This window comes from Chrysochloris asiatica, unplaced genomic scaffold (genome assembly GCF_000296735.1).
Source record: "Chrysochloris asiatica unplaced genomic scaffold, ChrAsi1.0 scaffold00045, whole genome shotgun sequence".
Classification (NCBI taxonomy): domain Eukaryota; kingdom Metazoa; phylum Chordata; class Mammalia; order Afrosoricida; family Chrysochloridae; genus Chrysochloris; species Chrysochloris asiatica.
The window spans coordinates 2,834,730-2,850,017 of NW_006408563.1; the positions used below are offsets into that span (position 1 = coordinate 2,834,730).

General features: G+C 39.0%; 1 protein-coding gene across 1 annotated transcript in view; it reads left to right on the forward strand.

Annotated features, from left to right (window-relative positions):
• Positions 1 to 6,409: 6,409 nt before the first annotated feature.
• The window catches only part of INO80D (INO80 complex subunit D), a 50,186-nt gene continuing 41,307 nt past the window's right edge, over positions 6,410 to 15,288 (forward strand). Inside the window, exons 1-3 of the mRNA XM_006861947.1 lie at positions 6,410 to 6,501; positions 6,609 to 6,855; positions 10,700 to 11,445. Coding sequence (XP_006862009.1) covers positions 6,638 to 6,855; positions 10,700 to 11,445 — 964 coding nt within the window. The 5' untranslated portion in view covers positions 6,410 to 6,501; positions 6,609 to 6,637. The remainder of the gene's footprint in view (positions 6,502 to 6,608; positions 6,856 to 10,699; positions 11,446 to 15,288) is intronic.

Here is a 15,288-nt window from a genome sequence, read left to right on the forward strand (position 1 = left end):
GACACTGGTGCGCACAGAGTTGTGGGTAAGGTCCCCGATGTCTACTTCTTTTCATTTAAGTTATTGAGTTTTATAGATTATAATCTTCTAAAGGTAGAAATTGTATACTCCATAACTGCTGAGAAGATTATGTGTTCACAGTACTAATAGTTAAGGCTAGAATCATGTAGATTTGACATAGTGTAAATTAAAGAAATTTATTTTTAGTAACTTATCAGAATATTGATTCCTTAAAATAAAAACAGAAAATTATTACAAAAAAAGGCAGTAAATTCATTTTATGATTTTAATTTTATTCTGGTATATTTTATTGTACTTCTAGTGTGGCACTATAGAATAAGTGCTGGACTGCTAACCATACGGTCAGAGATTTAAACCCACCAGCTGCTGCTTAGACTATATAGAGGGTTGCTATGAGTCAGAACTGACTCCATGGCACTTAACAACAATAAAGTTTTGCTATATAGAATTTTAGAGGATATTTCTGTTTATGCTGACAGAGTACTGATAACTCTGTCCTCTCTCCTTTCTAAACCAACTAGAAAGAATAGCGAGACTGAGCAACAGAAAGGAAACTCAGTTGCTGATAACTGCCATAACCCTGTAATCAGAGAATATGTGAAAGTGTTAAGTGTAGTTAAAATGGAACCAGGGCAAGTGAGTATATCAAGAAAGGATGGCTTCTTCTATAAAGTGCATGCAAAGTGAAGACAGGAGTGTTATCCCATGTAGGTGACACACCTGAAGTCCAAACCAATAACCCCTATGCTTTGGAATGGCAAAGCCGGACATGCACATTGTGTTTCCTGGGTAGCAGGGGAGCTGGGGCTGGACGACAAACTGCGGCCATATCATTTTGCAAGAAAGATGGTGGAGAAACTGGTGGCAAGTGAAAAGAAATAAAAAATCTAAGTTATCATTGTGCCAAATTTATGCCATATGGGCTCCTGTGTGGAATTATGCCTCTGGGAAGAATGTAGGTGATAAACATTTGCAGAAACAGCAGAGCAGGTGAAAATTGTGAAGAAATAGTTCCCCTTTAGGGTTGGGAGGAGATCTGGGCTAGGAAACAAGGGTTTCAAGGTGAAATACAAAAGCTTAAGAAATAAATGATAAGACAACAGAAGGAGGTAAGATGATTGATCCAGAGTATAAATTGAAAGAAACAATGCAGTAATTATAAAGACAAGGTTACTTTCGAAGCAACAAATATACATGACAGCTTGGGAAAATAGAGCCAAGTTTGAGAAATATGAGCATTCTTACCAAAATGGTAAGAATAAAAATTAAGAAAGACTAGTGAGAGAGTTTCAGGTAAAGGAGTATAGTAAATCTTTGTTATTGTTAATTGCTGTGGAGTTGGTTCCAACTCATACTCATAGTGAATCTGTATAGGGTTTCCAAGGAGTGACTGACTGGTGGGTTTGAACTATCAACCTTGTGGTTGGTAGTTCAGTGCTTATACTATAGCACTACACCAGGATTCCACAGTAAGTCTGGCATACCAATAATTGGTACCTCTAAGGAAAAGAACAGAATAAATTGGCAGAACAAAATTTTCAAGACTTTTAAAAACATTCTCCCACAGTGAAAAAGGACTTCAAATTCTAGCCCAGTTTCTGGTCTTTAAGCTGGTATTCTGTCCCATCAAGCTGATCTGACTCACAGCAGCACTGTAGAACAAGGTTGTTGTTGTGTTGTTAAGGGTTCCAACTCACAGTGGTTTTGTATAGGTATCCTAAGGACAGCTGGTGGGTTTGAACCACCAACCTTGCAGTTAGCAGTCCAATGGTTATTCTACAGCACCACACCAGGACTCCTTTAGGATTTCCTAGGCTGTGGCACTGTGGGGTTAATACGCTGGACTGCAAAGTCAATTTGAACCACAAATTTGGCAGTTAAAACTCACCAGCCATCCCTTGGAAACCCTATACAGGGTCGCTGAGTCAGACCAACTCCATGGCACTTAACAACAGCAATAATCTTTACGGATTCACAAAGAGTAGGTTGTGATTTCAAAGCACCAACCTTTAGTTAGTAGCTCAGCACTTAACCTTTTTGCCACCAATACTCCTTAGTAAAGTAATTGCATGATCCACTAGTTAAATTGACTCCAACTTATGTTTTTGTTGTAAAGTGCCATTGATTTGGTTCTGACTCATAGCAACCCTGTAATAGGTTTCCAAGAAGCAGCTGGTGAGTTTGAACCGTTGACCTTGTGTTTCAAACCAACCTTGCAGTCCTGTGATAATTCTGTTGCTCTACAGCTGGCCTCCAACTCGTAGTGGTGGGACAGAGAGTGGAGCTGCTCCGCAGAGTTTCTGAGACTGGAGATCTTATGAGAGCAGACTCCTCCTCATCTTTCTCCTGTGCAGCTGCTGGTGGGTTTGAACAGAAGATCTTTAATTTAGCAGCCCAGTGCTTCACCCGCTGCATCAACAGGACTCCTGAAGTAATGACTTGTTGTTAAGTGCTGTTGACTCAGTTCTTACTTGTGGCCACCCTGTATAGGATTTCTGAGGCTGTAAATCTTTACGGGAGCAAAAAGCCTCATCGTTCTCCCGCGGAGCACCTGGTAGTTTTGAATTGCTCACCTTGAGGTTAACAGCCCAACTCATGATCACTATGCTACCAGAGAGAGCTCTGTATAGAAGAATGCTGTGGAGTCAGTTCCGGCTCATTGAGACCCTGTACAGGGTTTCCGAGGCTGTAAATCTTTATGGGTGCAGGATGCCTCATCTTTCTCCCGTGGAACAGCTGGTAGTTTTGAACTGCTGACCTTACGGTTCACAGCCTGATTCGTAACCACTATGCTACCAGAACTCCTTACATGTGTCTAATTCAGTGACAGTGATTATATTTATTATGTTGTACAATCATTATCCTTTTCCAGATTTTCCCCAGCATTAATAGAAACTTAGTGAGACCCCTAAACAATGACTCCCATTTTCTCCTTTCCTTCTACCCTTGATAACTAATAAGCTTTGGTCTTTCTCTATTTGCCTATAACTGATGTTGTTGTTGTTAAGTGCTATCGAGTTGGTTCCCATCCATAGTAACCCTGTATAGGGTTTCCAAGAAGCACCTGGTGAGCTTGAACCGCTGACCTTGCAGTTCAATCCGAATTTGCAGTCCAGCCAGTTAACCCACAACACCACTCCAGGACTCCCACATCCAATGAGGAGGCATCAAAATTTTTATGGAAAAATTGCATTATTTTAAAATTCCCTTTAACACAAACTTTTTGAAGCTCCCTTATAAAAGTGTGATCATTTAGTATTTGTCCTTTTGGAATTGACTTAACTTCACTCAGCATATTTTTAAGGTTCATCCATGTAGCAAGTTTCAAGACATCTGTTTATGACTGCGTGATATTCCACTGAATGCATATGGCTTATTTACCTATTTCTATGTTGATGGACATTAGGGTTGTTTCCCCCCTTTTGGCTATTATGAATAACGCTGCAGTGAACACTGCTATACAAATTTCTTATAGTATATGGGATTGCAGAATCGAATGGTAATTCTAGGTTTAACTTTTTTAGGAACTGTCAAACTGTTTTTACATTGTAGTTGCATCATTTTGCATTCCTACCAGGATTGGATGAAGGTTCCAGTTTATTCACATTATTGCCACCAATACCACTTCTTTTTTCTTTCTTTTGATCATAGCTATTCTAGTGGATGTGAGTGATATGTCACTGTGCATCTCTCTAATGACTGAGTGTCACCGTGAATCAGAATCCACAGCAATTAACAGCAACAATAACTAGTGATGTTGAGCATCTATCTTATCATGATCTTGTTGGCCATTTGTTTCTCATCTTTAGTGAAATCAGTGTAAGTTCTGAATCCATGTTTTTGATTGGGTTGTTTGTCTTTGTTATTATGTCAAACGAGTTCCAAACATTTCAAAACATAAAATGTTTTGGGTATTAAACCCTCATCAGATATTTGGTGCTTCTGATAGAATATTTTCTCCAAATCTGTTAGGCTGTCTTTTCATTTTCTTGGAAAATATTTTCCTATGTATAGACATAACGCTTTTGTGAAGTGCTTTCAAGTCAGTTCCTTCTCAAGACCGTATGTAGGGTTTCTAAGACTGCAGATCTTTACTGGAGCAGAAAGCCTCATCTTTCCATAAAACGAAAACTAACCACACTGCCATCAAGTTGATCCAAACTCATTGCAACTCTGTGTATGGTTTCCAAGGCTGAAAATCTTTACAGGAGCCAAAAGCCTCATCTTTCTCCTGAAGAGCTGCTGGTGGGTTTGAATTGCCAACCTTGTGGTTAGCAGTCCAGTGCTTATCCTACGAGTGCTATATCGATATATAGTATATAGGCTTCCTTATTCATAAAGACAAATTGATTCTATAAATTATTTTTTCACTTACTTATATCCAGGATATTTTTATGGATTTGCTTGAACTAGTTCATGAAAGACATCTGTGTTTACCAGGTGGATGAACTGGGCAAAGTGAAAACCATATGGGTTTACTTTGAAATGCTTCTTGTCCTGAACATCCAGAGCTTCCGTATAGACCTAAATGTAAATTTCAGTCACTCTTCTTTCTTGTATCCTAGTAAAGTGAGAAGGAGTGAAAGCTTGTATTCTTACTTTGCATTGATGGGTGATTAGATACTGTTTATAATGGATGTGGTTTTTTTTTAACATGCAGATATTCCAGGTGTTTCCTTTTTATTTATTTTTTCCTGTTAAAGTAAGTGAGATGTTTCATAAGAGGAATATACATTTTCTAACTTTACTACTGACAGGTAGAGTACAATAATAGAAATAAAAATAAAAATCTTTGGATAACATCTCTCTAGTTATGGTGTTAGTGAAGAATATAGAAAGTATATGGACTGCCAAAAGAAGAAACAAATCTGTCTTTGAAGAAGTACAAGCAGAATGTTCCTTAGAAGTGGGGATGACGAGACTTCTCTCGTACTGTGGTCATATTGTCAGGAGGGACCAGTCCCTGCAGAAGGACATCCTGCTTGGTAAAGTGGAGGGTCAGCAAAAAAGAGGAAGACCCCCAAGGAGATGGACTGACACAGTGGCAGCAGCAATGAGCTCAGTCATATTGATAGTTGTGAGGATGCCACAGAACCGGGCAGTGTTTTGTTCCGTTGTGCATTGGGTTGCAATGAGTTGAAGCCAACTCGATGGCACCTAACAATAACATTTTTTTTCACGCTTACCATGTCTTAGGTACGGTATTTGGTGTGCTACATGCTTTGTATCAATTCTTAGCAACCGAATGGTAACAAAGCAACTATTATTATCCCTAGCTTGCAGACAAGTAAACTGGGGTTTAGAGAAGTTAAACCATTTGCTCAAGGAAGCACAGTAAGTGGCAAGTTTGGAACTTGAGCCATGGTGTCTTCTGCTTTCTTAAGCATTCATCTGTCCTGTCATTCGGTGGTATAAGAAATTTCATATCTAGTTCATTAAACCAGAGGATGTTTCTTGAGTTTTTACATTTGTGCTGTAAGTTTTTCCCTCAGCCACTGGCTAACTTTGGGAATATGAAGGAAGGTGGGTTAGACCACATTAGCTCCCTAAGATCTTGACTTCACAAATTGTTGAGTTCCATTTCATTACAGACTACATGGTGTTTTAAAATATAATGCTGCTATTGGACCTTGTGTGTGGAGAGGTAATGAAGATTGTATCATTTTTTCCTCCTATTTTCTTATACCACCAAAGACTCCTAAACCATAATTATTAGCTTATTGAGGGTGGGTGGGAGAGAGCACTGAAATGAATGATGTAAGTGTGGTTTGTAACTAGTGTTTGGGCATCAAGAAATTCATTTGGATGACAAAAGTGTGGGAAATAATTAGAAGGAGAAAAAAAATTTAAAGCAGGAATTTGCTTTTCTGTATTTCATAGAGATATTTGCTAAAAATTAACAGATATTTTACCAATATATCAAAAAAATATAGAATTTCTAAGTCTCTGTAGTATACATGTAGAATTGATAAAATGCTATGTTTGTTATAAAAATCATTTTTAAGCACTATTGAATTTCTGATGGAAATTTTGGGTCTATTGTTCATTTCATTAGCATTGCAAAATGACTTGGGTTCTGAAAATCTGTGACCCTCAGTAACAAAATCAAAAGACCCGTCACTTTATGACACTTATTTGGTGAAAGGTCTACTGATTTGAGAGCTTGACAGAACTTAACCAGAGTAAAAGTTACTTAGTTCAGTTCCTTTGAGTAAGATAATTTAATATTTTATAATGCCTCTTCATTTCTTATTTTAACTTACTGAGATTTGGGTTATAATGAAAAACCCATCACATGAGGGAAAGTGCTATTAGAGGATTTTACTTCCAGACTGAGTTAGCTTTGCTTATTTCTGTTTGTTAACTAGGCCTTTTGATATTTCGTAGACAATCTGCTTCATCTTGATTCTGCAGCATTCCGAACTGTGGTATCCTTGGGGTTCTCTTAACATTGCTATGGTGCAGAAGATTTAAAATCAGGTATGCTTGTGGGGGGGCCAGAAGTCCCTCCGTGAAATTCTCAACTTCAATCTGCCTTATACTCTCTGATTTGTCATTTGGGTTCTTTTTTTGTGGTGACCTTTTAGCTGATGTTCACAAGGAATAGAGTCACGTGATGTATGAAGGGAAACATATACACTTCTCTGAGGTTGACAATAAGCCCTTGTGCTCATATAGCCCCAAACTGTGCAAGCAGCGGCGACTCAACGGCTACGCTTTCTGTATCAGACACGTTCTGGAGGACAAGACTGCTCCCTTCAAGCAATGTGAATATGTGGCGAAGTATAACAGTCAGCGCTGCACCAACCCCATCCCCAAATCAGAAGATCGTAGGTAAGAACCGAACGTGGGAATCAGCCCTTGATTTAGTTGGTAGACTTGGAACTTTTCTTTGTCTTTCCTTTTTGATTCAGTGACTTGAATATTGAGCCCTGGGGGAATCTAAGTAAACTTTGGAATGCTTCTAAAGAAAGTTGGGAAGATCAGTTTTGTTTGTTTTTTTTTAATGGAGTAATAAATTTGTATTTTTAGTATGTTTAATGTTTTTATTATTTTATAGACTTTCTAGACTTTTCAGCTCGTCATTGAAACTGCAGTGATCATTGTAAAACATTACAGAGAGATGCAGGTTTGTTTTCTAAAATTTTAGATGCTTTTTATATTTAGGTAGGATATTTGAATCTTTTCCTTATATCTTTAAAAACACACACACAACCTTCTCTATGTTCTTTTTCATTAGCGAATATCACCTGCATAAATAGGTTGAAAAGTGACCATACATTTTAAGGACACAATGAGTACTTTTTTCATTTAAAATGTGAAATAAATAATTTCTGCTGGTAGCCCACCAAAATGAGTGAAGTGTAACATGGTGATTTGGAAACACCCTCTTAGACTTTCTAATAGCACTTAAGGCTTCAGATGACGATACCTGAAAGTTGGAAACAGCTGCTTACTTCCACAAGGAATACAATTTTAATCTCAGGTAGAAAAAGGACCAGGTACAGGTATCCTCCACTTTTCAGAAGTCTGCTTTAAGCCACTAGCTTTTTGAAAAGAGATCAACTCTAATTCCTTTCTTCACTAACCAAAATAAATCTGAAGAGGATTTTCACTTTCACAAAAAATGACGAGAGGCAAACCTAGTGTTTAGGGAGCCGTTACGGTCACCATGCACCCAGAGCAGGGAGAGTGAGGGGTGCCACCAAGCTGCTTCCCAGGGACTACACTTAGCAACAAGGCACTGTACCTTTGAACACTATGTGTTAGGGTTATTTTAGATTTTATATGTTATTTGGTATGATTTTTGATAATGAATGCTGCACCATTCCTCTAGAATTTGTCATCCTGGCATAGTAAACAGTATGATTGTCTGATTCAAAATGTCTAATACCAGTCTGTTTCAGTTAATACCTAGGGAGTCCTGGTGCAGCCTTGTAGGATAACCACTAGACTGTGAACCACAAAGTCAGTGGTTCAAATTCACCAGCTGCTCCTCGGAAATCACTTGCTATAAGTTGGCACTCAACAACAATGCCTAGGATATCTTAGGATATCCATCTTTATGTATTTAATTTCACTTTTGACAACTTCCAGTTTTTCTAGATTCATACTTTTTTACATTCCGTGTTCTGATTATTAATGGATATTTGCAGCCATTTTCCTGATTTTGAATTGTGCAGCATCAGCAATGAAGTTCCCAAACGTGTCATCACGGCCACTCTACTTTGAGGAGGCAGCTCTTCCCCCAGCATGGGGGCTCATCTTCTAGAACTTTATCTGACACTGTTCTGGTACTATTCGTAATGTTCTCATCATCGGGCACCATATCTGACAAATTTCTGGTGCTATTTATAAGAAGGAGTAATCCGCTTCTCCTTCTTCGTAGTCTGGCTTAATCTGGAAGCTCATCTGAAACCTGTCCACCATGGGTGACCCTGCTGGTATTTAAAATACCAGTAACATAGCTTCTGATATCACAGCAACACATAAGGCACCACAGCACGACAAACTGACAGACAAATGGTGGACACATGCATTCTTATAGAGTATAAATTTATATTTGTACAATTGTTTTAAATGCTGTTCATAACCAAGCTGTTCTAGTTATGAAGAACTTTCCATTTTAGAAGAGGCAAGGGTTTAATTTTGGTTTTTAGAGAGTTCAGATTATTGTGAACGTAGCTCAAACCTTCTAGGTATACACATACCCACATAAGGTGGAGATTTACTTTATTACCTAGAAAGCTTTTTCTTAATGATGGTGGTGGTTATGTGCCATCGAGTTGGTTCGGACTCATAGCGACCCTGTATAGGGTGTCTGAAGCTGGAAATCGTCACAAGAGCAGAAAGCCTCATCTTTCTCCCACAGAACTGCTGGTATTTTCCAACTGCTGACCATGAGGTTAGCAGCCCGACTTGTAACCATTTCGCTACCAGAGCTCTGTTTTTTAAATAGGCCTATTTAAAATAAAAGAGAGTCTCAGAGAATTCATTTCCAAGACAAACCAACAAATTCCGTAGATGTATGTGTCTTTGTGTTGTTGTTGAGTGCCACCCAGTCAGTTTTGACTCATAGTGACCCTATATAGAGTTTCCTAGAAGCGGCTGGTGGATTTGAACCACTGACCTTGTGGTTAGCAGTCCAGTGGCTATCCTACAGCACCACACAAGGATTCCTTGTTTCTTTTTAGTCTTGATTATTTGGTAATCTGTATTTTGACAATTATTAATTTTAAATTTTTTTAATGTATCTCAATGGACTTGAGGAGTATTAAAACTATTTATTTTGCTTTATGACTTTTTTCCCTAAACTGTTTCCTGTGGCAATTTCATAGGTATGCTGCACTAAAAATGGGTTCCATTTTCAAATAATTTTGGGAAACATTGCCATATACGTCTATCTTGGAGCTTCATAATGCACGTTAATTATATTAGATGCTTTAAGGAGTCCTCCAGTAGGAATAAACAGCAGTAAAACGGTTGTTTAATTTGAAGTCACATTTTCCAAATTTAAGCATGGAATAGTGTTTTTGGCATACTTGTTAATATACTGTGAAACTGTACAAGAGGTATCAATTTGGAAAATTCTACTTTTCCTTGTGGCTAAAAGTCTCCATTGATTTTCAATTGTGATTTATTGGCATGATATTATGATACTTTTCTCATTATGCAAAAAGACTATCCTCTCATAGTATTTTAAAAATAGCATTTAAGTTACAAAATAACTTGCCTATTGTTGGAGACCAAAAAGAAGCTTCATGAACTTTGATTCTAGTTCAAGTCCCTGCTCTGTCACTTTCCAGAAAGGTGTTGTATTCAGAGTATCACAAAATGAGTGGCTTACAACAGCAGAACTGTATTATCTCAACGTTCTGGAGGCTAGAGGTCGCTCTCTGAAGCCTCTAGTGGAGGAATCCTTCTTTACCTCTGTTAGCTTCTGGTGACCCCAGGTGATCCTTGGCTTACAGCAACCTGACTAATCTCTGTCTCCTTCCTCCCAGGGTTGTCTTCCTTCTGTATCTGTCTCGGTGTCTCTTCTCCTCTTTGAATAGACATCATAGTAAAAGTGAGCAAATAGACAATAAAACCTTTGAAATAGTCAAAGCAGGACTCCAGGTGTCTTAGGGATATTCAGACAGATGACTCCCTGACTGTTGATGTTGCAGCGATAGACTTTGGTGGGGAAATATTTAATATAGGATTGTTCTCCTCCCTATTCTAGTATTGACCCTCAAAGTAACTAATTATATTGGCAAAGACCCTGATTCAGATGGACAGCTAGTGGGGGTTAGGACTTGAAAATATCTTTTTCCTTTGATACAAATAACCCATAACAGGTGGTACTGAGCAAATTATTTAAGTTCTTTTAGAGCTTAGTTTCCTCATTTGTATAATGGGCATTATTTTAGTGCCTACTGTGCCATGGGAGAAGCAATAGCTGGGCAGTTTCCAGAGCCACTCACTAGCTGCATGACTTGTCTCTGTACCATTCATGTATTTGCTTCATCAGGATTACACAGACTGAGGATTGCTTGTGTTAAGTCTGTGAAGATCAAGTGTTACTAGAGTCATGCATTTTTTATATATTAACATTGGCATTTAATACATGGTTTTATATTCTACTGCATTACCATGTATCATGAGCACTGTCCAATGGGTGTGTCTATTTTTAAAGGTACTGCAACAGCCACTTGCAGGTACTTGGCTTTATCCCGAAAAAAGAGAGGAAGAAAAAGAATGATCCTGTAGCTGACGTAAAGGTCAGGCACCAGATGGATACCATGGCCTTCAGCCTGACGGTGCCCACGTTGGCCTTGAAGATGCCCAATGGACTGGATGGAAGGTCCCTCTCTCCACCGGGGGCAAGGGTCCCTCTCCACTACCTGGAAACTGAGTTGGAAGACCCATTTGCTTTCAACGAGGAAGATGATGACCTAAAGAAAGGAGCAACTGTAAAAAAGAAGTTGCAGAGCAAATTGGCCCAGAATCGGCAACGCCAGAGAGAGACCGAGATTTTGAAAGTTCGACAAGAGCACTTTAGTCCCCCTCCTGCACCTTCTCAGCAGCAGCCTCCACAGCCACACTCCCACCTGCCACCTTTATCCACTTCTCTAAAGCCTCCAGCGCCACTGCAGGGTTTAGTCTGCAAGTCACCTCAACCTCAGAACACCAGCCTACCAATGCAGGGAGTGGCACCCACCACACACACTATAGCACAAGCAAGGCAGTGCTCTCACAAGAGACCTCTGCCCCTCCTGCCATCTAGTAGGGCTCCTGTCATGGACCCACCCAGGACTGACCGGGTCCTTATGAAAGCCACGGCCTTCTCGCCACACTTCTCGTGTCTAAGTCAACTGCAGAGACTGGTGAAACTGTGCACCCAAAAACATCAGTTGGATACTGATCTGTTTCCCCATTTAGGTAAGTCATCTATTTTGTTGTCTCATGTATGTATGATATAACAAAGCGTCCTCCCATGTTGTGTGAGGCTTTACTTTCATAACGGCCATGGAGGTGAGAGAAGTAGAAGAATGCTTGTTCAGAGGAGTGTAATTAAAGATTCTGTTACTACGTATATTGTTGTTGTTAAGCGTCATCGAGTTGATTCCCACCCATAGCGACCCTGTATAGGGTTTCCGAGGAGCAGCTGGTGAGCTTGAACCGCCAACCTTGCAGTTCGAACGGTTTTGCAGTCTGGCCCATTAACCCACCGCACCACACCAGGACTCCTAGTTGTAGATCACCTTAAAGTAAAGTAATACACCAACTATAAAAGGGATATAGTTGATGAAGAGGATACAGAAATAAGAGTTGAGAAGTTAGAATTACAGTTCTAACTTCTATTGTTGTTGTTACTGTTAGTTAGTTAGTACGACGTCAGCTCCGTGTAGTAACAGAATGAAGCCTAGTCCTGTGACATCTTCATAATCGTTGGTATGTTTAACTTCATTCTTGCGGCTCTTGTGTACTGCCTTCCAACCTAGAGGCTCACTTGCCAGCATTATGTCAGGCAATATCCTGTTGAGATTTGTAAGATTTTTGTTGGTTAATTTTCAGAAGCAGATCAAAGCTTCCTAGTCTGTCTTAGTCTGGCTGAAGTTCTGCTGAAACCTTTCTAACATAGTTGACCTGCTGGTATTTGAACTATCAGCGACATAGTTTTCAGCATCAAAGCGACACATAATTCACCCCAGTATGACAGGCTGACAGATGGATTGTTGTTATTAAGTGTCATTGAGTCAATTACGACTCATAGTGACCCTGTACAGCGTTTCCAAAGAGCACTTGGTAGGTTTGAACCGCTGACCTTCTGTTCACAGTCCAGTGTTTATCCACAGTGCCACATCAGTGGTGATCCATTATTATTATTAGTAGTAGCAATGTTAAAAGATAATTGTGTTTGGTTATGAGTCCTTAGGAACGCAGTACGTGTGTTTCTAATGAAGCTCCTCTACTTTATCTCAGGATACTAGAATAATGATAGCTTGGTTAATGACTGCTGACAATTAGAAACAAAACAACTGTATTTTTTATTGTAAACAATATTTGTTCATGATTGAAATGCCGCAAAATACAAATAAAACTCTTTAATTTTAATGTGATCAGATGTATCATTTCCTTATGTCTGAGTTTTCTGTCTTGTTTGAGAAAAGTCTTCCCATTCCAAATTTAAAAAGGTAATCTCTATTTTATATTAATAGTTTTGTTATTTGGTTTAGTTTTGGTTTTTTTATATCTTTAATTAATTTGGGACATATTCTTGCATGGGGTATGAACTATGGTTCTCATTTTAGGAAAATATTTATATAACGTAACAATAGAAAAATGGACAAAAGATATAATAAATAGAGGAAGAAGACCTGTGTTGTGTGGTCAATAAACAATTGAAAGCCTTGGCCTTTGTAGCAGAGTAGGGTTGCGGAATGGGGGGGATTGGTGGCGAGGGACACAGATTAAAATAACAATGAATTACCTGTATACAATTTGTTGTGTTGGTCAGAATATATGACCTCATATATTGCTGTTATCTAGCAAAGATATATATATTAATTAAAAATACATATAAGCTTATTTGGGGGACTCTATTCTATGGATGTGTGGCGCTGTGGGTTAATGTGCTGGACTGCAAAGTTGGTTTGAATTGCAAGATTGGAGGTTCAAGCTCACCAGCCACTCCTTGGAAAGCCTATACACTGTCACTGTGGGTCGGAACCAACTCGACAGGACTTAACAACAACATTCTATGGATAAAAAATATATATATCAGTGTAGGGATGTATATGCAAGGATGTTTACTGCAGTATTGTTTACAATGCTAAAAATCTACAAACAACCTGAGTATCCAGTAGGAACCTTGAGTGAATTATGGTGCATGCATGTTTTATAAAATTTTATGTAGCTGTTGAAAAACAATGAATGAAATCTGTTTCTATTGACCTGGAGGTGCCCATGATATAGGAAAACAAACAATAAGAGGTATTATCCAATTTTTATAATAAATAAAAACCTTAAAGAGTTAAGCATATCAGTAGACATTCGTCTATTTGATTTAGGCATAGTTAAAAATTTAAAAGAATATACAATACGAGGCTGTTAACATTGGCTACCATCCAAACAAAATCAAACCTAGTACCATCGAACCACTTCCAACTCCTGTTGTTGTTAGGTGCCACTGAGTTGGTACCAACTCATAGCGACCCTGTGCACAACAGAACAAAATACTGCCTTATCCTGCACCAACCTCGCAGTGAACCGCAAGGTCAGCTGTTCGAAACTACCAGTTGTTCCGCGGGAGAAAATTTACAGCCTCAGAAACCCTGTACAGAGTCGCTATGAGTTGGAACCACCTCCATGGCATACCACCACCACCACCACCACCACCACCACCACTGGTCTTCTTTGTAGGCATGTAGATACTATCCTATCACAGACAGGATTGTACTTTAAGACATCTTGATATGTTCCTTTTGATGGTAAATGTGACACCATTTCTCCTCAATTTGTCATTCCTGACATAATAGACCATATGATTGTCAGATCAAAAATGGCCAATACCTGTCCATTTCAGCTCACTAATAGCTAAAATAATGATGTTGATGCATTCCATTTCTTTTTTTACAATTTCCAATTTTCCTAGATCCCATACTTCATACATTCCATGTTCTGATTATTAATGGATGTTTACAGCTCTTTCTCTTCATTTTGAGTTGTGGCCCATCAGCAGTTGAAGGTCCCACAGGCTTTACTCCATTTGTGTCATCATGGTCAAATCTACTTTGTGGAAGCATCTCTTCTCTAGTCATATTTTAAGTGCCTTTTAAGCATAGAGACTCCTCTTCTGGCATGGTATCTGACAATATTCTGGTGCTTTCATCATGTTTCAATATTCAGTATTCTGGTGCTATCTGACGGTGTTCGCTGCTCTTCATAAGATTTTCAGTGACTAAATATCCGGCAGTCTGTCTCTCTTTCCTCCTAGTCTGTCTCTGTCTAGAAGCTCAGCTGAAGTCTGTCTAGTATGGGTGACCCTGCTGGTGTCTAAAATACCAGAATCACAGCAACACACAAGCCACCACAGTATGACAAACTGACAGTAAACACACAGTAATGAATGCTATTTAGAGTTTCTATGACTATAAATCTTTACGGAGACAGGTGATTTCATCTTTCTACCAAGATGTGGCTGGTTGGTAGGTTTGAATAGCACCGCTGGACTCTTTTAGCTACTGCAGGGGGAATTGAATTGGACAGGTTAGGTTTTAAGTGAGATGAAAGTGGTAGCTCTTCTTTTATATAGCTTTATATTGTTGCATCTATGAAGGGGCTTCAAAAAGTTCATGGAAGAATGAAACTAAAAAAATATAGACTTCTTCCACAAACTTGACTCTCCCTCAACTTACTAAAAAAGCATGTATGACTTTTATCAACTGAAAAAAATAACACTAAAAATTTAAGAAAATGTATGTTGTTGTTAAGTGTCATTGAGTCGGTTCCAATTCATAGTGACCTTGTATAGAGTTTCTGAGGAGCAGCTGGTGGGTTTGAACCTTCGACCTTCTAATATACACTGACCTCATGGTTCAAACTGACATTTTGGTCCAGTGCTTATCCTACTGTGCTTATCCAGGACTCGTTGTATATAGTTGTTGTTAAGTGTCGTCAAGTCAGTTCTGACCCATAGCGACCCTGTGTAGGGTTTCCCAGGAGCAGCTAGTGAGCTAGAACTGTCGATCTTGTGATTCATACTGACCTTGCAGTCCAGTG